The sequence below is a fragment of the Glycine max genome, chromosome 15, assembly GCF_000004515.6.
Source record: "Glycine max cultivar Williams 82 chromosome 15, Glycine_max_v4.0, whole genome shotgun sequence".
Taxonomy (NCBI): domain Eukaryota; kingdom Viridiplantae; phylum Streptophyta; class Magnoliopsida; order Fabales; family Fabaceae; genus Glycine; species Glycine max.
This window is the reverse complement of record NC_038251.2, coordinates 5,138,343-5,161,442: the sequence shown is the minus strand read 5'-3', so window position 1 is coordinate 5,161,442 and position 23,100 is coordinate 5,138,343. Positions and strand designations below refer to the sequence as shown.

General features: G+C 34.0%; 3 protein-coding genes across 5 annotated transcripts; 2 read left to right on the top strand and 1 right to left on the bottom strand.

Moving 5' to 3' along the window:
• Positions 1–565: 565 nt before the first annotated feature.
• Positions 566–5,563, bottom strand: LOC100805656 (sphingosine kinase 1). Of its 2 annotated transcripts, XM_003545793.5 has the most exons (10): positions 4,995–5,563; positions 4,778–4,900; positions 4,579–4,679; positions 3,826–3,898; positions 3,484–3,570; positions 3,317–3,394; positions 3,062–3,132; positions 1,675–1,974; positions 1,053–1,175; positions 566–925 (listed from the first exon to the last, which is right to left on the bottom strand). In XM_003545793.5, exons 1-10 carry the CDS (start codon positions 5,311–5,313, stop codon positions 734–736), a joined length of 1,467 nt encoding a protein of 488 aa, XP_003545841.1. In that variant the 5' UTR covers positions 5,314–5,563; the 3' UTR covers positions 566–733. The 2 variants fall into 2 exon arrangements, with proteins under 2 accessions (XP_003545841.1, XP_006597398.1); XM_006597335.3 differs by lacking the exons at positions 4,778–4,900; positions 4,995–5,563 and having other exon boundaries at positions 3,826–3,901; positions 4,579–4,664.
• Positions 5,564–8,069: 2,506 nt separating this feature from the next.
• Positions 8,070–13,342, top strand: LOC100802994 (calmodulin-binding protein 60 C). The gene is made up of 9 exons (XM_003545790.4): positions 8,070–8,226; positions 8,330–8,555; positions 9,175–9,250; positions 9,822–9,880; positions 10,033–10,526; positions 10,595–10,755; positions 10,870–11,073; positions 11,424–11,667; positions 12,139–13,342. Exons 2-9 carry the CDS (start codon positions 8,443–8,445, stop codon positions 12,693–12,695), a joined length of 1,908 nt encoding a protein of 635 aa, XP_003545838.1. The 5' UTR covers positions 8,070–8,226; positions 8,330–8,442; the 3' UTR covers positions 12,696–13,342.
• A 6,073-nt stretch (positions 13,343–19,415) lies between these two features.
• On the top strand, positions 19,416–22,745 carry LOC100803180 (heterogeneous nuclear ribonucleoprotein U-like protein 1). 2 transcript variants are annotated; one of them, XM_006597332.4, is made up of 9 exons: positions 19,416–19,586; positions 19,893–20,656; positions 20,741–20,929; positions 21,010–21,118; positions 21,242–21,300; positions 21,414–21,576; positions 21,704–21,780; positions 21,882–22,380; positions 22,453–22,745. In XM_006597332.4, exons 1-9 carry the CDS (start codon positions 19,445–19,447, stop codon positions 22,560–22,562), a joined length of 2,112 nt encoding a protein of 703 aa, XP_006597395.1. In that variant the 5' UTR covers positions 19,416–19,444; the 3' UTR covers positions 22,563–22,745. The 2 variants fall into 2 exon arrangements, with proteins under 2 accessions (XP_006597395.1, XP_006597396.1); XM_006597333.4 differs by having other exon boundaries at positions 19,427–19,586; positions 22,528–22,745.
• Positions 22,746–23,100: the final 355 nt, after the last annotated feature.

The window sequence follows — 23,100 nt, the reverse complement described above, 5'->3', positions numbered from 1 at the left end:
TACTTAAATATAAGTGTGCTTATATTGATTCAATAAAAAGAATTATGCCCATTTCTCCAACAACAAAAAAAAAGTAAATTTTTTAATTAAAATGTTTAAGAGAACTTTTAATATACAATAAAATGAAGCAGATATTGCTAGGGGTGACTAGAGAATAAAGTGAATATAGTAATTGCTAATAAAAAATCAAGTAAACTTAGTAGCAGAGCTAGTCACGATTTTTTTTTCTTTTTTTCTTAAAAATCTTGTTGAAAGGGAATAAGCTTAAAAAAATTATCAAACAAATGTGGATGTAAGATTAATAGAATTAAAAAAAAAAAAATTGAGACACAAGTGCTATGAACCCATGGCTAAGTAAATTCACGAGCATTGACGATATCGTGTTTGTATTTATAAAATTCTAGTTTATTATTATTTTTATTTATTGATGCTAATGGTTACTCGTAATATACTCTAAAGTGTATCATTCACTTTAAAGGATAAAAAATCCACAGTTAGTGTAACACCTTATTTAGACCCTTAGATCAAATTTAAATTTCAAGCAATTAAGCTTGGATTTCAATCATTTGAGTGCAAAATGGGATACGGGCTTACTTTTATCATTTATACTCACTCCAATTTATGCGGTGCTGTACACTGTACAGGATAAACCCATGGAAGGTTCTGTTTATACCAAATGTGAACAAGCACGGAATGGAATGGGCCGAGGAACATAATTAAACCATAAGTATTATTATAAAGGGGTAAAAAGTGTTGCTAAACCTTGATCCACTGTTATCTGTAATTTATCATAGGCCATCAAAGTCTTCTGCTCACACTTGTAAGTTCCTTTCCCTCTTGCAAGAACCTCACCATCTGAATCTATGATCCCTTCTTTCTCTTGGTCCTTGGTGCGTGGACCAGGTTGCAAGTTGAAAGCCTTCACCTGTAATTTGTCACAAGATACAAAACTTAGCAAATTTTGTTATGGAAATAAACCAATGCATGGACATTTTAAAAGCTCAAAGTAACTGCTACAGAAGCATTGCGCTGAGACATATTGACGATCACACCTTTAGGTACGTGACATATGGAGATTTTACATGTCCTCCTTTATTCAACTCTGACATCATTGACAATAATGGCAACGTTGGGCAATTCTTGATAATGATCAAGTCCAAATAACCATCGGAGAACTGCATTTACCGAATCATAAGAACAAAGGAAATGTCAGGCTCAAGCCCGTAAGTAATAATGCTTATCATACACATGCATTTATGTGTGAGCCTGCGTATAACAATGTCCCGCACTAGGCAGAAACTTATGGATGTTAACATTTAGACCACAAAACAGTCTTCAGCTGGATTTTGTTAGATGTGAAAAATCCAGGTAGCAATTAAAGAGTTCAGAAATTATTACTCTGTTGTGCTTACTTTAATCTTCAATTACCAAATCCATTGTTGTTAGTAACAGACTAGCAGTCATTAAAATCAAGCAAATTAAGATGTAAACTCCTCATTATTGTGTAACGGCTCCATAGGGTGCATTTGGAATCAAATTGATACAGAATTGATCCAAGTAAAGGTTCCATCACTGCCATGGTAGCAATTGCAAACATTTCCCAGTATAACATTGACAAATAAAAGTGTGAGAAATCAAACGACATACTTGAATTCTTAGTTACTCAAAACTGACCTTTGCATCAGGCGCTGCCATTGTGTCTTCGGCACCCCAAGGTACATTGTGAAGCCAGACAGAAATAAAGGGTCCATTTATAACTCTCCAATTCAGATTTTCCAAATTTATTTCAGGTCCTAGATAGCAAAGTCTTTGCAAATTAGCACGTTCTGCTTCACTTGGATCATTGTTGCTTCCTTTGCTAGTAGTAGATTTGCCAGGGTAACTTGTGGGCTCCCCAAAAGCTTCATACCCAGGTGCAGGCACAAAAGAAACACATCCAATGTATTGCCTCAAATTGAGGAGTCGACAGAGACCCTGAAGCAGGAAAGCGGTGAATAAAGAAAACAATGAATAAATTCAATAGCTTATCTGTCAAGGTAATTGCAGTGCAAGTTTTACAATGAAATTCAAAACTGCATCAAAAGCAAAGTCAGAAAAGCCTAGTTATGTTACATCCTTTACTTAAGTTCCCCACTAAAGGGTCACTCGTATTACAATAACTAGGAGGTAAGTGTTCAGAAATGAACAAAATGAGGATTTAACTATAAGTAAGAAATCATCATCCCCTAAAAACAAAGGCAAGTGTCATTAGTCCTTACAACAAAGCCATTATGTAGTTCTCTTTTCCTTTATATTTTGGATCTGTTTCTCAGAGACATATACAGACATGTATAGTTACCGTAAGATATACAAGTAGACAGAAACTACTGGAAACTGAAAATAAACAACAAAACTAGAGGTATACAATAAATATATTGGACTAGATTGGCACTTTTGTCAAGTGTGTCTAGCAACTAGTTTTGGGCCTGTTTGTCACAACTTATTTTCATAAAAGACATAATTTATTTTTAAAAGATAATCACCTTTTAGTTTTCATGCGTTTGTTTCAGCTTTTCAAAAATAACCAAAAGCTGAAAAGAATCTAAAATCTGATTAAAAACAGAAGTTATTTTCAATAGCTTCCAGCTTCTCATAAAATCAGTTTTTTCTTTTTTTAAAAAGTGATTTTTATTATTGTAAACGAACATAAATTAGTTTCTACCTTCTTTAAAATCTCTAAAAAATAATCACTAAAATATTTTTCATCAACATCACTTTTTTTTAATCTGTAACAAACTAGCCCATATGTTATTCTAGTGCTAGAAATCAAAAGTGTATTTTCTGAACTGAGTATTGGAAGGCATTCTACATAAAGTCATAAACAACTTCAAATATACCCAAAACTAAAGCAGATGACCTGCAACCGGCAATTTGGTGTTTGTTTATTTTTCATTCACTTTCCTTCCATCAAACCAAGTGAGTAGAAAATAATTGCAACGATAATCCATAAAAGAGACACACATATAAGTGAAAGAAAAACATCATTAATAAACATGCAAAAGTTATAAAATGGACTACTGACATAAAAATCTAGACGAGCACTTCCCATCCACCGGTACTTTTCAGACTCAATGTCAATATCTGCCACCAGACCTGAAATAAAATAATACCTCCAATGGATATCATATAATATGTCAAGTCAATTGCATGGTCAGAACTAAGAATCACCTAAGTCTGGATAAATCAAGAAGAGAAAGAAAAAATTGCGAACAGTTAGCCTAGATGTTTTAGCACATCTGCCACCACTTCATTTCTAGTACATGGTGAGAGTAATTACCCCATGCGAGCATCAATATACTGAAAAATCTGGTTTCCCCTTGTGTGATGGTAGCTACATCAAGCGGTCGTTTACTGCCTGTCAGTATTTAAAAAACAGTTTAAACATATAAGAGCACAGAAAAAAAATGGACATTACATGTTTGAATGACATAAATAGATTGAAACCTCGTATAATGGCAAGAACGGCATTAGCTACTTCACAAGGATCACCAACTGAATCAAGAAGAGATTTTGCCATGCCATTTCCCGTACCTTCAAAGCATGAAAGAACTTATTAGCTTGGCACAACAAAATTTGTCTAGTTACCCATGCACTCATTGCCTACAGACAACAAAATATAAACCTTTAAACAAAACCTAGTGAATAATACTAGCCCCACTTCTCCATTCCTGATAAAAATTTACAGACAATAGCTTCATTTTCCCACCCTTGACCAATAAGCACTTTAAAGTGACAAGTTTAATTAGATAAACCCTAATCAACAAAATAATGATGATGATAATAAACCTGCAGGAACTACCCCAAGGGGCATCTTTATTGCCGTATCCCAATCCTCTCTTTGGAGAAGACCATTTACAACCTACTAAATGTGCAATATTTGTCAGATTAAGAAAAACAATTAATGGAGACATCAAAAGTGAACCAGTGCAAAAGTATTTTAGAATGCACAGGTTACATGGCAAAACTTAAAAGTGAACCACATTACTATTTGATTTCCCACAGATGTCATAACTTGCATTCAGATCTTCTGAGCTTCATTGGTATTGCCCACAACAACCTAATCCCAAGAGACCAACAAGTTTCTCGGGAAAGAACAGAATCAAGGTATTGACTGAATATTTATCAATTAGTCCATGGGCATGATCCAATAAACCAGTTCAGTATTAGCATATCTTGGAAGGATACCTCAAATTCATAGGTGTAGAAGTAGTAGAAACGAATATTGCTCATTCATACATTAAGAACATCTCTCAAAGACTCAAACCTGTTCTTTATTTCTCTCATTTTTTTTTATTTTTTTTTGCGTTTCTAACAAGATTAGGAAAAACCATCACTGCCATCATGCAAATAACAAGTGTTGGACGGAACACAGAATTAACTATTCCTCAATATTTTGCATTACAAAAGTGAAGGGTGAAAAGGAGTGTGATCTGATCACTATTATGATCATTGTTTTGTATTAATAACCACGAACATGACGATGACGATCAAGATGATGATAACAAATAGTGCAACAAGTGTAATGGCAATGAAGCTAACCTCAACCAAAATTCCATCTCCACTAACACAAACAATCCCATCGTATTTAGTAATATCTAGCGAACGAGCAACTTCCTTTGCATGGAGCTGGTGCTTGGTTTCTGAGGAAAATCACATCATATTCATAAAAATATAAAATTACAAATGAAAAGGGCAATAGCAACAACAAGAAGGAAACATGGTCGAAGAGTTAGAGCACCTTGAACTGTGATTTGGATATGAGCATCTTCAAAAAGAGGTTTCACTTGTTCAGCGAAAATCTTCGTAGCGGATTTCTTCCCACCAAACGGATTAACAAAAACCAACAACCTCTTAGGACGACCTGCATTTCAGTACATGTTTGGATTTCACTTCAAGAGAGCTCAGAATTACTTTTAACCTTAAACGTAACGAGACAGAGGTGAAATTTAATTTACCGAGAGAATCAATGAATTCACGAAGTTTATGGCACCAGAGCCTGTGAGATTCCTCGGAGGAAGGCATAAAGACGACGTCGTTTCTAACGAGTCTTGCAGGGGCGCTGGTGATGCAGCATCCGTCTCGGGTCTCCACGAGGCTCTTGATTTTTATGTAGGGCCCACTGGCAACGATCCCGAGGACGTCCTTTTCGATCGACAAACACCGTTGGATTCCCTCAGACCACCATAGACGGCCGTCGGCGAGAAGAGCAAGCGGCGTGACGGAGCCGTTAACGGTGACCCGGTCCGACATTAACGGACGCTGCTGGGGATCCATATCCGGCTTCGCTCTGGGATGGCCCACCCCCTCGCCCGGTTCGATAGCGAACCGCCAAACAGTGACGATAATTAAAACCGGGTTTTGGCGTTTGAGAGAGAGGGAAATGCTATAAGCCAAGGATTACAATGCGAGTAACTACTAAACTTAGGAAATGGTAACCATGAATGATGGTGGTGTTTTTGCCTAGACGCCTTTTTTGACGCCAACCTGTTTAGTATGATAGGGCATCATCATCACGCATTATCATTCCATCCCTATTTATCCATATTTATATTTATAATTAATAATAAACGGGATTTGCTATTTATTAACAAGTGACACCAAAAAATTAGTTATAAACTAACTTTCTTAAAAATTCAGTTTAACAAATATTTGCTAACTTATCCCCACTTATTTTATATATAAAAAAGTAAATTAACAAGTTACTACATCTTAAATGTATTTTAAGACATTTGTAGTTGTAACTTGTTAACTTATTCCTTCTAAAAATTAAATAATGCAAGTTAATAAATCCCTTAATAAATTAATGTAATGGTATGAAATTATTTAAATGCTTTGATTTTTAATTTTACATTTAATTGATCAAAGTACCTTTGCCTATAAATTAGAGTAAGTCGGTATGTTGATCCGTGTGGATGCATGAGTTGTCTGAATTTTGATCTCAAATCCACTACATTATTAGACTCATTGCATTTGAAATATTATTTTTATTCTAATCTTTTTTAAGTTTTTACAATTTTATACTTAAAAGACACATTAATAGATTAAGAGAAAAGATATTTATAAATTACATTGACCTTAATTCCTGATCAATAGAAAATTATTTGATGTATCAGAGAATAGATGCCTCCCATCAGAATAGATACTTTGTGATAGTTATTTTTTTTTCTGCCTATTAGGCTCAAGGTTGAATACCATTTAAGTCCATCAAACAATATAGAGTTTATAGTATCTCAGCTTTATCTTTTACATGTTAGGATCAAGGTTGAAGGAATGTGTGTCTTCCTAGATTTAGGTTGAGATCTCATAACGTCGTTATACCTATCGCTCACTTATTAGTTAAGTTTTTTCGATTGATAGTTGTGTGTCTTTTCTAACAATTTAGCTCAATTAAATGTCGAGAACATAGGCATGGTGTTTTAGTCATTTTGGACCAAGAACCATCAATATCCCTAAAGGGATCCTCTCCCTGCAGTTATAGGAATGTTCCTCATACCATAGGAGGATTCTATCCCACAACGATGAAAACTACTTAGTAGTGTGAGGAAAGTATCAATACTCTATTTTTAAAAATCAGAAAAGAGAAAAAAAAAATACATTTTTTGAATGCTCTCATCACAAGTCATTTTTGAGACATTATCTATGAGTGATTTGTGAAAAAAAAACTATTATGTATTATACTAATATATTTTTCATCTCATTTAACAGTTTTTCGTTCAGATCTCATTTATTTCCTTTTGTCATCCTTCTCTTATTTTTTCATCATCCTAGCCATCATATTTCTTATTTTTCTCTCTCCCATTGTTTCTCTCCTTTCTTCATCCTCTGGTTCTCAATACCTAACCCACACACAATAAAAAGATGTATTCAAATTCAAATGATAAAATATACCATAAATATATCATCTAAATAATATTATTCTCTTAGATACATGTATTAAACCTTAATAACTTAATAACATCCTACAAGCAAGTTGATATTGGTAAATGATTAATCACGTTAACATCCTTCAAAAAACATTTAAAAATTCCATTTTTTTATAGGAAAATTTAGGTGAATTGAATCCCAGAGCTCATTAAGATCAGAAAAGACCTTAAAATTTAAAACACTTGTAACTATACTTATAGATTATCTATTAATAAAATTTTTACATTAATAGTAAGAATTAAACCTATATCCATTTGTGATATGAGTTTATTTCTTATCAAATGATAATTTTTTTAATTGTTGTGTAACATCAAACAATGCTAACGAAATATATCAAAAAAATAATAGTGCCAAAGATAACAAAATTTAAATGTGAAAATATTTAAACATAACTTTTCTTTTAAAATATGATTTTTTATTTTATTTTAGCTCACGTATTTTTATTAAAATTTTTAATGATTATATATCATGTTTGTACTATTATTTACTATCAAATCATCACATCACATAATTTTAAAGTAATTATCATAAATGTAAAAGTCAACAAGCTTTGTTAGTTAAAATTTGTGTGCTTATGTATTTTTTTTGTCCAACCTAGTGTGTGTTTATTTAATTATTTAAAACAATATATTTATTTTTCTTAGTTTTATAAAAAACTAAAAATATAAATAATTATTTTCCTGAAATAACATATTATTAAATATGTAAGGACACAACTTATTCTTCAAGTTAAAAACCGACAGAAAAGTCAACAATTAAGGAAAGAAAGTACTGTAGTCCACTGTGAGAAAATAAAACATGAACGTGGCTCTTAAATGCTGCAACTCTTGTCTATCTTTTCTTTTCTTTCAGCATGCTACGTAACTTGCATTATTATTTTCCAAGTGGCAAAAAAATATCAGCAATAGTCTCAACAATCAACATGACCATGTTGTGGTAGTGGCACTGACAGTGATAAAGGCACCCTGCTACTGCTGAATCACCCCACGTGGCAATTGGCAAACCCCCAGTAAAATATTGACAAAGATTCTCAATCCAACGGCCCAAATCCCGAGATCTTCTGCGCCCGCAAGATCCATACCCCACCAACAAACACTTCCAGATTCCAAAACCGTTAGATTAGAGTTAGGCTCATCACTCACACCGTTAGGCGTCAGCAGAAACAAATCTCCAAAAAGAGAAAAAAGTGTACATGTCCGGTTCGTTAACATAACAAGCGTCGAAAACGCAGAGAAAATTCGGGGAAATTTCTGAGATTCTGCTGTACTTTCTTTATGCTGAGGAATTTCAACTTTCTGCTTTTCTATCCGCTCGCGTTGCATCGAATCAGTCACAGTTTTACTTTGTGTCTCTTTTTTTTTTAAAGGATTTGACGAAATCCGGCAGCTAGCAGAGGCCCGTTTGGTTGCTGAGAAAACGAAGGAAAATTAGTGTGAGATTCTTTTCTTTCACTTTCTCTGCAAGCAAACGGTGAGGATAATGCAGACGAGGTACATTGAGAGGTCGAGCAGCTCGGCGAGGGAGAAGCGTGCCTTAGATTCAGGTTCCGCTGACGAAGATCAACCTCAAAGAAAGCGACCTGCTCTCGCTAGGTCGTCGACACTTCTTTCTACTTCTTCATTGTTTTGTTCTATAAGCTGCATGTAGTTATCACTTAGAAATATACTCCATATAGATTCGTTCTATGTGCCTGGTCCAAATAAGAACCTTGGTAGGTTCATTAATTGAAAGTTCTGTTTGATGGGAATTAAGCAATATGACTGGAATAATGTCCTGTTTGGACCATAACTATGTGGAATGGATATAGACATACCCATAGTTTTATTCAGAATGGATATACAATTATACACTTCTACTGTTGGGTTTAGTAGGGAGGGGTCCTGACCATATTAACTGAATAAAACTAAATATAAGTAATTTTTAGGATAAAACTTAGACATAGTTCCTTAGGTACTCTTGGTAGTTGGTACTGTTCTTATATCAAAATTGGAGTTTCCTCTTGGTAATCTATGTTGATTTTTTATGTAGACCTTTATTGTGTGGATTACCAAACTGAAACTCTAATTTTGATTGGAAAACAACACCAACCACATCTATGGAACTGCGTACCTTGTTATTAGGGTATTAACACTAATATGTTAATCTGTTAAAGCTTAATTTGCTGATCAATGCATTTGTTGTTTTTCTTCATTTATTCATACCAATTTGCAGTGTAATTGTTGAAGCCCTGAAGGTGGACAGTCTGCAGAAACTTTGTTCATCACTGGAGCCTATTCTTCGTAGAGTTGTAAGAAAATTAAGTTCATTGTGGTATTGATTTGCTTCTGGGAGGACTATATTGATTATTTGAAATTATCACTTGTACCGATCAATCAATTGATTATCCCTTGAAACAGAAACCATGGGTTACAGGCCCATTTGAGAAAACCTTTTGCCCTTTAGGATGGTAGGCCTTGGCTAGATATGTCAGTCACGTCACTGCTGTGAGGCTTAAGATAAAATTGGGTAGAGGACTAGAGATCTCATATTCAAACCTTAACAAGCTGAAAAAAGGTTAAGTCTTTTTTTTTTTAAAAAAAAAAGAAATTTGTCCTTGTGAGAAAGGCTTCCGGGAATAACATATTTAATTACCTCACTCAGGCGCTAGCGATATAGTCTCCATCATTCTGTCCTGTGGCTTATTTGTGTCTTGTGTTGTCTAATAGAATTCAATGGTCTGTCAAAAAATAATAAAAAAATAGAATTCAATGTAACAACTCCGTAGGTTAAGGGGATCTATATGTATGTATGCCACTTTGCATGAATGATGTTTGATCATGGATGCATCTCATATCTTATTCTTGCTTCCTGCTCAACAGGTTAGCGAAGAAGTAGAGTGTGCTTTAGCAAAATTAGTCCCTGCCAAGCTTAGTGGGAGGTATTATTTTGTCACCTCAAAGTCAATTTCATGACGCATATTTGTCTTTTTTTTTTTTTTTATTACTAACCCATATTTGTTTGATAATTTGATCTTATCCTAATGTATTTGTATCTATATTTTATTTTTCTAATACTCAAACTGAAATACAGGTCTTCTCCCAAGGGCATAGAAGGCCCTGATGACAGCAGTCTACAATTACAATTCAGGACCAGGTTATCCCTTCCGCTCTTTACTGGTGGGAAAGTGGAGGGAGAGCATGGAAGCGCCATACACATTGTTTTGATTGATACAACAACAGGCCATGTTGTCACATGTGGCCCAGCTTCATGTGTCAAACTAGATGTTATTGTACTTGAAGGAGATTTCAATAACGAGGATGATGATAATTGGAGTGAGGAATATTTCGATAGTCACGTAGTTAAAGAGCGAGAAGGAAAAAGACCTCTTCTGACTGGTGATCTGCAAGTCACACTGAAGGAGGGTGTAGGAACACTGGGTGAGCTTACATTTACAGACAACTCTAGCTGGATAAGGAGTAGGAAGTTCAGGATGGGGCTCAAAGTTTCCCCGGGTTGTTATGAGGGAATGCGTATTCGTGAAGCCAAAACAGAGGCCTTCACTGTTAAGGATCACCGTGGAGAATGTAAGTACATAAACTTCATTGTTTATGTTCTATCCTTCTTCTGTAATGATACTTATACTTGATTGCAGTATACAAGAAGCACTACCCACCTGCCTTGAATGATGAGGTCTGGAGACTGGAGAAGATTGGCAAGGATGGTTCCTTTCACAAAAGGCTAAATAAAGCAGGAATATATACCGTTGAAGATGTCGTACAACTTGTGGTCAGAGATCCACAGAGATTGCGGAATGTAAGAATCTATAGACACTTTTTCTCATGGGAAAGAGTTTCAAGTTTGATTTGACTTGGTGATATAAATTTTTTAACTATCCAAAATTTTCACGGATTAACTATCCTCATGTAGATTCTTGGGAGTGGCATGTCAAACAAAATGTGGGATGTTCTAGTTGAGCATGCAAAGACTTGTGTTCTTAGTGGAAAACTCTATGTATACTATCCCGATGATGCAAGGAATGTTGGCGTTGTTTTCAATAACATCTATGAGTTGAGTGGTTTAATTACCAATGACCAATATTACTCTGCTGATTCTCTCTCCGACGGTCAAAAGGTAAGTCAACCTGTACAATAAATTTTGCATTTATGTTTGAATTTGGACTGAACTATTGGATTTCTTCCATAGTATGTTTAATGTGTATGATTTTTCATGCCACTTGATTAAAATGTGGGCCCTTCTTAAAGCTTTGTTGTTAGTAAAAGCAATAACTGTAAGGAAGATTATTCGCTTAATAGGATCCGATGCATGACTGCAAGTCATTTTGCTTTTATTCTTGGAGTTCTTGCAGTACAGCATGAAACTTTTTGCCAGTTTTAAAATGTTGCTCTGGCATAGGATATCCACCATATTTTTTTTTAAACTTGTGTAAATTTCTGAAAAATGTGAGTCTCTCATTCTTGTAGGTTTATGTGGACACATTGGTGAAGAAGGCATATGAGAATTGGATGCATGTTATTGAGTATGATGGCGAGTCTCTGCTAAATTACAATCAGAATAAGACTTTGGGCACCTCCCAACCTCTGGCTCCAGTGGGTTCCCATGATTATTCAATTTCAAACTCACTTGATCAGCAGACCTCCATCCCAAGCCTACCAGTTCCATTAACTACAGGGCAGCCTTCAATGAATCCAGCAGTAACAGTTGGAGGTATATAGTTCCAACTATAAGATTATTATATTAGCAACAGTAACAAAGGCTTTTGCAGTTTTTGTTTGCCTAATTTCTTTATAAATTCCCTCCTCTATGTTTTTTCCTGTTGTTTTTCTTCTCTCTTATTCCTTTTCCTTTTTTCTCCTGTCCATTTAGCAAACTACAAAAATTGATACCTTCCAATGTGACAAATATTCTATTGTAAAATCTGTGGATGAGATGTGGGCACACATCTCAATCACATTCAACGAGATGCAAAATTAATTCTATTAAAATCTACTCAACATTAGCTAGGGGTTAATGTTAGCAAAAGAGAAGGATAGCATTACATATTAAATTTATTGTGTTGATTTTTACCACATATTATAAATGTGTAAACTACTTTTCTCACCATAGATGCTTGTCCTCAAAAGAATGGTTTCAGACTGAGTATTTTGGTTGCTGACTACATATGAATAATGTGTGCAGGTTATCATAATGTTACGACTACCAGATGCTCAATGCAACCACAGAATGATAATCTTCATTCTTCTATTCAGTTTGATAACACTGCATTTCCACTACAAAACCAGCTAATGAGTGCTTCACACCATTCTCAGTTTCCAAGAAATGAAAATGGGCTAACTCTTGGTACACGACAACCAGCCACTCCTGGATTTCAGAATGTCAGCATTTCAAATCCTAATTATAGAGGATTGGAGGACTACTTCCCAGAGGATGAGATTCGAACTAGAAGTCACGAGATGCTAGAAAATGAAGATATGCAGCATCTGCTCCGTATATTTAATATGGGAGGAGGGCAATCTCATGCTCCCTTTAATACTCAAGAAGATGCATACCCTTATTCATCTGCTTACATGCCTGCAGCCTCCATGAGCTCCAACTTAGATGATGAACAAAACCGTTCCTCAGGAAAAGCTGTTGTGGGCTGGCTCAAGCTTAAAGCAGCTTTGAGATGGGGCATTTTTATTCGGAAGAGGGCTGCTGAGAGACGGGCACAACTTGTTGAGTTAGATGACCAATAGAATATGAAATCAGAGCCATCTTACCTGTTATGATCTGAGTTCTGAGCTATAACTTTTATGGTTACAGCATCAAATACAACTTTCTGGTACTCAGAATAGCTGTCACGCTGAAGTTTTATAGCATGAGAAGACATGAAATCTGGATTGAATTATTTGGTGCAGCCTTAACTTAAAGCTCCTACCGTGCCTTCATAAACAGTTGTGCAGCGACCTCTGTCTGTACAGAATATCACCCTGCAACAACTCTTGTATCTGTTTTACTTGTCATTTTTTTCCACTCTATATTCTTGCCTGCATGTTGTGAAGACCTGACAGTGTTCCACCTGGTTTAAAGTTTAAACCTAAGTTTGCTGTGGCTTGATATTGCCAGGGTATCGATCCGGAAACTTGGAAAACTGGGGGAGTTTCTTCACACTTGGCAGGGTGTACTGAATTTCGTGTTGAAAGCTAGATGGGTTGCTTCTAATTGGTTTGTTTTGTGTAGTTGCCTTGTGGTACAGTAGTTATAATCAATGCCGAATTGCTGGATTTGGAACTGCTATTTGCTTATTTAGCTTTGTGAATGTTTGAGCAGACATGCATGCCATGTCACGGGCTACTAGTCCTGTGATACTGATCTAAAAAGTGAGAAAAGATTTCCTCGCTCATTTTTAACTGTGAATTACACATTTTACAGTTCGTACGTAAAAAAAAAAAGTACTGTATTTATAACAAAGTGCTGTAGTTTTTTTGTTTTTTTATACGAAAGATATTTGGGATAAACTTTTTTGATCAGTTATTTGGGATAAACTAAAAAACAAAACTAATAGTATATTGAAGTGATGACAATTCAACCAAAGATCGTTGATTAAAATATATAATTCTAATATGCATTAAATTTTTTCTTAATAAAAAATTCATTAATTATTTTATCACCTTAATTTTTTATGTGTCAATTATCACTCATAGTTATCTAGCTACGAATTTAATTATTTATCTTTTTTTTCTTGATTTCAAACTCAACTCTTAATTAAATATTAATAATTCATACAAATATTTTTTTTATCTTTACTTATTTGGTAATTCAAATTTCTTACTTAGATGTCCTTTTATTGCATTGTTAATATTTTTTTGAGAAATTGTTAATATTTAATTGTAGATATACAAAAGAGGAAAAAATAATTTCATTATAATTATTTTTATTTGATTTTTATAAGCTTTTTAAAGTAGTTTTATTTTCAAACAAAACTCAATTGGTTATTGTGACACATACCTCATTACCGATCGACATTTTTAAAAAAAAGAAGAAAAACTGTTTTCATTAAAATTGAAAGATTGCTACAAAGTCTCGATTTCTTAACAGTTTGATTACCATTTTCTGGCATAATGTATAAAAAAAAGTTGTTGCATAATTAATTATCACGATTTTTTTCATGGGCTTTATTTCATTCTATTAATAACATATAACAAATATATATATATATATATATATATATATATATATATATATATATATATATATATATATAAAGTGAATGTAACCAAAACAAATTTTATATTAGTAGTATAGTTCGCGTTCTCACCGAAGTTATTACTTATCACAAGATAAATTTTTACATGCAATGTCAAATTAATTAACAAGTCGAAAGCCACAATGCTTAGATTGTGTAGGGTTTTTTTCCCAACAAAAATGACCACTGACATATATATAAAGTTAGAACTGAAACTGAGTTTAAATTTGAATTTGATAACAAGTCTCTTTTTCCAATACATGTATGTGAATAAATGCTGTAACAGAAGGTCAAGTTCCATGTAATAATAATAAAAAAAAAAGGTCAAATTCCTGGCCATATGTGGAGTTACCTTTGTCACATGGTAGTACGTTACTCCTCAAAACTTCAAAACAAATTGTTTCACATACAATGAATCAGAACAAATATGTTTAAGATCGAAAAGCCAAGTCAAAAGAAAAACGTATGCAGTTTTTTTTATATATAAATTTATTATTTTCTTAAAAGTTTTAATAAAATTACTTTTCATCTGTCAAATACAATTAAGATATATGTAATTAAATTAATTAGGCTGCATACATTTGACATTAACAAATGAGAACTTGGTAATTTAAACATTAATGGCTGAAACAAAGATTTTGAAAATTGTAAAAGAATTCAAATGAGCAGAGTGAGTAAACAGCTCAGGGGCACTAATAGTGTGACTCCTTGCCATTCAATCTTGGTTGGAGCAAAAGACGTGCCAATGCAAAAGCATGCAGATAGTGAAACGACATAGCCTCGATTTGAAGCACATGTCGTTTCATGCGTTTGACTAGCAGAATATGAAGGCCACGTCACTGATTTTCTGTAACCGGTGCGAGTGAGCGCAACTGCATGCATATTTATTCCAAAGTGTGTTGTTCCATATATTCAACCTGCTACAAAAACAACGTTTAAGGTAACATCATTAATTTCATGTGTGTTGTTCAGCTATAAAACAAAGTCCAATGTCCCTAAATATTTTCATCAGGTTCTGGGTTGATCACTGTCCCGCTCACGGATGAAAGGCTTCACTGCACTGGACTTTCCCGAGCATAGATATTTTTGTTTCTAGCTAGTTTATTCTTTGTCGTTTTATTCAATTTTAAATCATGTTTGTAGGACAAAATTAAATACAAATACAGTTTCTTAGATGTTAGTATTATTCTCTAATCAAAATTAAAGTTTCACTTCGGTAACATGTGTAATAAAACTATAAATGTATTATTAGAGAATTAAATGAATTAACTATGTAAATTAACTTTAATTCTGGTTAAAGAATGACACTAAAACCATATCCACACAAATTTTATTCTTTTTTATGATAGATTGACGATGGCGACTTTCTTTTTAATAATTGGAATTCAGGCTTTATCGGCTAAGTTTCGCCATGCAATTTTTGGAGAATTGCATGTGCTACAATTTCTTAAATCTTCGGGAGCTTCACTTAATAATGGATGGAGGACTTTTTTGTAATCCGTATGATATTATTATTATCATGTTAACGAAACATTGTCTGATTCTAGAGAAATTATTCATCGATGTGAGTATACAACTACTAATTAATTAGTCCCCAAATAATAACTACTAGTTGCCTATTGATACGATCTTTAATTACATTCTAATTAATATTTCATCCAGTTAGGAATAATAGATTATCCTTTTCTCTTTGTTGTATTTCGTTCCTGCTCAGTCTTAAAGATGATCAGGGTTGTTGATTAGTTTCCCTGGTAATGATAGAAGTTTTTCACTGTTCGATTTCCATTCATAAGATTGTGCTTTTACTTACTTCTTAATTAATATAAATTCACTAACAAAAAAGTGTATACATTGATGATTACGGATAATAAATTATCCTTAACCACTGATGTATATAAAATCTTAATAATAAGAATTATATTTTATTATTAGATTTACTTTAATAAAAATATTACATTTATTTTATATATTTATAATCATGTGTAAATTATGCAAGTCTTTTGATTTTATATTTTATCTAATCCTTGTAATGACTTTGATTTATTTTTGTCTTAAAGCTGACTTTAAACTATATTGTAGATGGATGATTACAGTTTTGAATGTGGACCGTATTGGGAATTGCATCAGAAGCCTAAGCTGGAAAATTTTGATCACTACTTTGATCGGCTCAAATTTATTAAGCTCAAGGGTTTCAAGTTTCTACAGTCTGAACTTCAACTGGTAAAGATCCTTCTGAATAAAGCAACCCATTTGGAGGCTCTAATTCTTGTCTCACCAAAGAGTGGTCCTATTAAGTTATGGAGAGCAGATGGACCCAAATATAGTCATCTTTTTTACTTTTGGAAAGCATCGCCGGAAGTGAAAATGGTTTTATTTGAACATACGGCTGATCGTAGTCTTGTACATCCATCCCATTCAAAAGATTGGTTAGTGTAGAGTTTGGATGGATGATGACTAATTAAGGATATATGTTTGTAGAATATAAAAAAAAATATAAGAATTAGATAATACATAGTAAAAATTTCATAAAAAAAAACTTATGATATTTTAGTACAATATGGTTAGAAGGATAGCATCGGGATCAATTACCTTCAAGTTATTCAATTAGATTTTCAAAGTTTCTTAGGAAAAGGAATCACCATACACAGCTATCAGCACAAGAATTCAGGTTGTTTCATGCTTGGAATTAAGGTCTATGGTGTAGAATGTAGAGCTTGTTCTGTTTTATGTCTACATACCTTGTAATTTAGTTTATACAGGAGTAAAATGTACTTGCTCCTTGCAACCTTTTTCTGCTGTTGCGATTAAAGATATTGTAATGGTAAAGTGCTAATTCTGTGGAATTGTTGTTCTATTTGTAACTGTAAACTCAAGTGTAATGGTTTAGTGAAGCATTAAGCTAGTTTTCTGGTTCAAATACTATAAAATAAAAAAATCTTTAGGGAAGGGGTGAATTGATACAAGCTTCCACAGGACTACTTGAAAATGAGGGAGCCTTTGGATATACATAAAAAAATATATGATCACTAAAAGAACAATACATCTTTTCAATCATATTCTACTCCAAGACTAAACTTGAGTAGAATTCTCTTTGGTAACTGCGATGATTTTCATCCTACCTTTCGATGTGATAGATCTTGATAAAATTATGATCCTACTAATAAATTTGAATGTTCCTGCTGTATAAATCACAATACAAAATCTTATGTTCTAAAATATTTAGATATATATCTCATAGGTATAAAAAGGTGTGTTTTTTCTTGGTAAATTTACACTTGAAAACATGTCATTGGACTTGACGGTTACATTTATACTCTAACACCGAGAAGAAAAAGGATTGTAGTTTTCAATGATGTGGAAGTTTCTCCCCAAGTGAAGAGAATGTGCAACGGCAGAATTTCTCTCAACTCTGAGAGCTCTCTACTTGAAACCCTTCCTCGAGATATTTTGGTAATTATAAAATTTTCTATGTTTTATTTGAGTGAATTTCAAGCTTGCATTTTGATTGTTTATAAGTTTTCGTTTTTAAGCGTGTTTTCTATTTTCTTAATTGCAGGTTCGAGTGTCGTGTGGTGTGGACCATGAAGATTTGAAGCAGCTTTTTAATGTGTCAAGAACTATTAGAGAAGTGGAGTAACTCGAGGTTAATTGCATTATTGATGTGTTTGTAATTTGATTATTCTAATCAGTAACTATATTGTTTATTGCATATTTTGATGGCTAAGAAATTGCATTTTGATGTCAGTACACCAAAGAAGAAAACTTTTGTTTTTCTTAATCCATTTGATTTTGAGGATACAAATGGATTTAAGAAAAATGAAGCTCCAAATGTGCCATTAACGAAAGAAAAGTCAAAGTCAAGGTTGAATGGGAAGAAGTTGGATGCCAACATCTCGCAGGTCTTGTTTGCTTTCATGGATGAAGAATAGTGAGCTATGAAGGACAACTAAGGATAATGATTATTGGTTATAGATTACGTTGGATGGACATTACTTCCTTTGGTTAGAGAGGATTTGAGATCTACTTAGAAAGAGTTAGTGACCTATTTTGTTTCACACGTTAAATTTTTACAATTTATTAGTTATTTCTTCAAATCCATCGTTGAAGATTGAGTTTGGTATGAAATCTTTAATTTTCATGTACACATAGATAGGCAAATAGAAAATATATATATTTTAAAGATTTTGTTTGGAGGACAATTTTTGAACCTTCTACTTTGATAAATATGGGGGCATACAGTTGATAATGATATATTTTGTCCTATCTTAATAAAATAATAAAGTTTCAATTTTTCTTTAATAGTTTTTCTGACTTTCTCTCTGCATATATTGTTGTAGAAGATTCAATTCACTAAATGTTTGTAATTCTGTGAAATTTCCTCTTAATAGAGAAATTGATGAAGAAATTAATTTTACTTTTTTCTCTAACATTGCCTGTTAAGTTACTATTACCAACGAGTGAGGGAAGTGAATTGCCATATCATTATCATGGTGCACAGATGTGGAAGTTTTAAATTGTGAATAATTTTGGGGAATGAAAAACATAAAAGCTTTGCTTGTTAGGATTCCTGAGTGAAGACATGATTATAATCTTTCTCATTAAGTTTTTCACAGTGCATGGGGAATGGATAATGGTACAAAGCTACCTATTTTTTTATGTTTCTTTTAGGTGAATTGAATTTGTACTAAATTACACAAGATTCACAAAATATTTATAATTCAGTGATATTTCATCATAATAGAGAAATTAAAGAAGGAGGAATTCATTTAATTTTTTTTCACCGATGAATTGAAGTTGTATCATAAAAGAAACATAAAAAATAGGTAGTATTTATTCTCCTATTTTATATATCCAATAATTTAATTATATATTTGTTTCTACAGCAACTATTATTAACAATGAACTCAACAATAATAATCTCAAGCAGAAACGACTTCCATAAATTAAACTATTAAAATACGTAATTTATTTTTTACTTTTTTGGGATTTAAATTCTAAAAATTTGAAACGTTTCATCGGATGAAAAATTTTTGTTCTTTCAAATTTTAATTCCTAGAAATAAGAAACCAAACATCATTTAAAATTAAAAATTGAGGTGTTAATAGGAAAGAAAAAGTGTTAAAAGCAATACCCTTTCTCTAATTGGATTAGCGGGCTAAGCCCAAATATGAAGGATCGTAGTATCTTAGTGCCCAGTGAGTATAAAATGCATGTGGCTCTGGATTTTAATGTTTTGGCGCCTGTCCTTAACAAATAACAATGGCTTCGAACAAAAGGCATTTCGCGGAGGAAGACGACGATCCTCACTCGTTCTCCAAGAAATCGAAGGAATCTGAATCTGAATCTGATGCATCCCCTTCTTCTCTTCGTGTTTTTCTCAATCCTGCGGACTGTGACTTGGGTATTCATTCTCACTTCACTATCATTCTTGTTACTTGTTTTCATTGAAAACCTAACATCTTATCCGAGGCACTGTAAAAAATTAGACGCTGAATACTTAAAATTGATAGAATTTGAAAGGATCGCTAGTTATTGGTCTCTTAGGGGGAAGTGGTTTGGGGTTTTGTGAATTTATAACGTCATAATATTTTCTCGAGCTATCAATACTTAGTTATATGCAAAATAGTCAAATATTTTATTGTTTTCTTTGTCTAACTCATTTATCTGTTACCTTTGGCAAGTTAATAGTTTTATGATTTATTGCTAGATTTCCATATTGATGGCAATGGACATGTTGGATATGGCCTTCATGAGGAAGGGTTTGCTTATTGCTGGTCCGGTGCCCGAGCTAACGTGGGAATAACCAGAGGTAGATATTGTTTTGCCTGCAAAGTTGTTTCTGCACAGACGGTTAACATGCAGGACACGGCCCCTGAGCAGCAGCATATTTGTCGCCTCGGGATTTCCAGAGGGGACAATGCGGTTGGAAACCTAGGGGAGTCCAGGCAGAGCTTTGGATATGGTGGCACGGGCAAGTTTTCGAACTGTGGAAGATTCTTAGATTTTGGTGACAAGTTTGGTGTTGGTGATACAATAGTTTGTTGCGTTGACCTCGACCTTGAAAGCAGACCACTGGCTTCTATTGGTTTCTCCAAGAATGGGAAATGGTTGGGTGCTGCAACTCAATTTGATGCGGCTCGCCTTGGAGTGGTGGATTCTCCTCCCGGGAATTTACAATGGACATCGGCCCTTTTTCCGCATGTGCTGTTGAAAAATGTTGTGGTCCAGATGCAGTTCAGTGTCAAAGATGGACTTGTTCCTGAAGATGGGTTCAAACCTTGGGCCTCGGCTATGGAGGATGGAAACATAGTTATGGGACCTTCTTTTTCTGAACCAAGGGATTGTGAAGTGATAATGATGGTGGGGTTACCAGCTTCAGGCAAGACTACATGGGCAGAAAAATGGGTAAAAGATCATCCAGAGAAGCGTTATGTGTTGCTTGGGACAAATTCAATTCTTGATCAGATGAAGGTTGGTGCTTTGCTTGGCTCAATGTTGTGACTTGTGATTATTGCTTTCTGTTTGTAGTTTTTGTTGAAAGTCAATGTTGTGCAGGTACCTGGACTATTGCGGAGAAACAACTATGGTGAAAGATTTGATCTTTTGATGGATAGGGCAACTCGAATTTTCAATATACTGCTATCCAGGGCAGCTAATATACCTCGCAATTATATAATTGACCAGACAAATGTCTATAAAAGTGCACGTAAGCGTAAACTTGAGCCATTTGCTGATTATCAGAAGGTAGCTATTTATCTGATTGTTGGAGCTTGGAAGACAAATATTCTATTTTGTTTGGTAATATAATTTTTTGTCTGTTCCAGATTGCTGTTGTTGTATTCCCAAAGCCAGATGAGCTCAAGATACGGTCTGATAAAAGATTTACAGAAATGGGGAAAGAAGTGCCACCTGATGCTGTGAATAAAATGATAGGTACTGTTAGTTTTTTTTTTTTTTTTCATTTCCTTTACATGTTATCTGATGGTTTTAAGTTCATTATTTTTCTTAACTTACAGTCTTCTAATGGCCTATTTATTTTGTTTATGGTTGTGGCAGCTAATTATGTTCTGCCTAAAAGCAAGGATATGCCTCGTTCAGATGAATTTTTTGATCAGGTATTTAGCAACCTAGTTTACAACTTTGGTAGTTTTGATACTGTGATTGTGAATCATAACAGTACTACAAGTCCAATTCATATTCTGCCTAAATCTTTAATTTGTATTTTAAGGTAATGTTTGTAGAACTGAACCGAGGCGAGTCTCAGAAATATTTGGATCAGATGAAGCAGAATCTTGCATATATATCTAGTAATAACTCATCAACATTACCCCCTGGAGGTTCTTTTGAGTCTTTTGCTGGTTCGAATTTACCAAATAAAAGAAGTTTCACAGGTTTTTATCTACACACGGTTATTTGTTTACCTTGCAGTATGTTTGTGTTATTTAATAGTACTACTTTTTAATGATCTTAACAACAATGCTCTTTTGGTAAAAACAACAACTATGCACTTTGGTTCAGGCAGTGGTCTTCACCAGCCTGGCTCTTATTCTCCCATCGCTCCACCCAACTATGGGATGCCTGGTCAAGTTAGTCAGGTTTGCCCATTTTAGATATTTCTAATTGAAACCTTATCCAACTCATTTATTCTGTTTTTGTGGCAACGACACTGATACCTGGGTGGAATAACTGTTCATAGGTTAATGCAAATGGGGGTATGAATTCATTTTCTGGAGTATATCCAGGATGTCAAATTCCGCATGTTGCCAGAGCAGCCTCTCCTTGTGAACCTTATTACAATAATGAATCAAATTGTTTTGCTAGAGATATTGCCGGTTATAATCAAACTTACGGTGCTATTCCGACTGGTGATATGCGGAATTACAACAGCTCTGTTGTGCGTGGCCCATATAGGCCAAACATTGTAGAGAACAATATGATTTTCCGTGATGCTTTTCCTGATGCCTACAGGAGTCGCATGAATGAACCCTCTCCAATAGCAAGTGCAAGGTCAATGTCTTTCGATTATAGCACTCATACTGAACCTTATCCTGATGCCTACAGGAGTGGCATGAATGAATCCTCTCCAATAGCAAGGGCAAGGGCAACTCGTAATGAACCTTATCCTAAAGAGGATTCCAGCCATTCCTACAGAGGTTTCCGGCCTGAACTGCATACTCGCTTCCCGACAATATTTGGTAGTTGCACTCTTCCATCTTTTTGACATTTTTTAATTAATACAATCCTTATCTGTTAGTATCTTATCTCAGATTCACTTTCCCCATATGGGACACTGACTCCAAGACCTTCTTATGGAAGTTCACCTAATAACATGCCGTATTCAGGAACATATGCCTCCCAGCGTCCAAGATACTTCTAACTGCCGTGTAGATTCTGCTGGTCCACCTCATTGTCTATAAATTAATGTTGTGAAGGGGAACAAGGCTTCACTTCCACTGACTGCAAAAATTTGTATATATGTATATCTGTTCATGTTTCGGATATTTATTATTTGATTTATTTATGTACTTGAATGGAAAGTAATAAAGTGAGGTTTGCTTTATAGGCAAAAATATAAACGAAAAAGTAGTTTTCTGTTTATTCATACACATAATTACCAAATGCAACCATGGAAGAAGTTTGATGAATTTTAGTTTTTTCTTATGAAGGAATTTGTATAAAGTAAGAAAATGTGTAGTAAGAGGATAAGAGTACATCCACCCTTGACTTGAAGTTGGTTAAATTCATAAAATACTTTAATTCAAATCATGTATGGATATAATTTTGTCTTCTCACTTTAGGGGAGGTGAATCTACAAGTCATTGTTTTTCAGCAAAATTATATCTGTTAAGAGTTCCGCAAGGAATTGCTTGCATGTATCTTTTTTTGTGAACCAATTAAAGACTACATACAAACCA

Bases quoted from the DNA above. Each gene is read 5' to 3' on its own strand.
- LOC100803180 (XM_006597332.4), top strand. From the start codon at position 19,445: ATGGCTTCGAACAAAAGGCATTTCGCGGAGGAAGACGACGATCCTCAC. The intron at 20,930-21,009 runs GTAGCTATTTAT...TGTCTGTTCCAG, and splicing joins CATTTGCTGATTATCAGAAG to ATTGCTGTTGTTGTATTCCC. The intron at 22,381-22,452 runs GTAGTTGCACTC...ATCTTATCTCAG, and splicing joins TCGCTTCCCGACAATATTTG to ATTCACTTTCCCCATATGGG.
- LOC100802994 (XM_003545790.4), top strand. From the start codon at position 8,443: ATGCAGACGAGGTACATTGAGAGGTCGAGCAGCTCGGCGAGGGAGAAG. The intron at 9,251-9,821 runs GTAAGAAAATTA...CCTGCTCAACAG, and splicing joins AGCCTATTCTTCGTAGAGTT to GTTAGCGAAGAAGTAGAGTG. The intron at 10,756-10,869 runs GTAAGAATCTAT...ATCCTCATGTAG, and splicing joins ATCCACAGAGATTGCGGAAT to ATTCTTGGGAGTGGCATGTC.
- LOC100805656 (XM_003545793.5), bottom strand. From the start codon at position 5,313: ATGGATCCCCAGCAGCGTCCGTTAATGTCGGACCGGGTCACCGTTAAC. The intron at 3,571-3,825 runs GTTTATTATCAT...CATGCTTTGAAG, and splicing joins CCTTGGGGTAGTTCCTGCAG to GTACGGGAAATGGCATGGCA. The intron at 3,133-3,316 runs GTAATTACTCTC...ATTTTATTTCAG, and splicing joins TATATTGATGCTCGCATGGG to GTCTGGTGGCAGATATTGAC.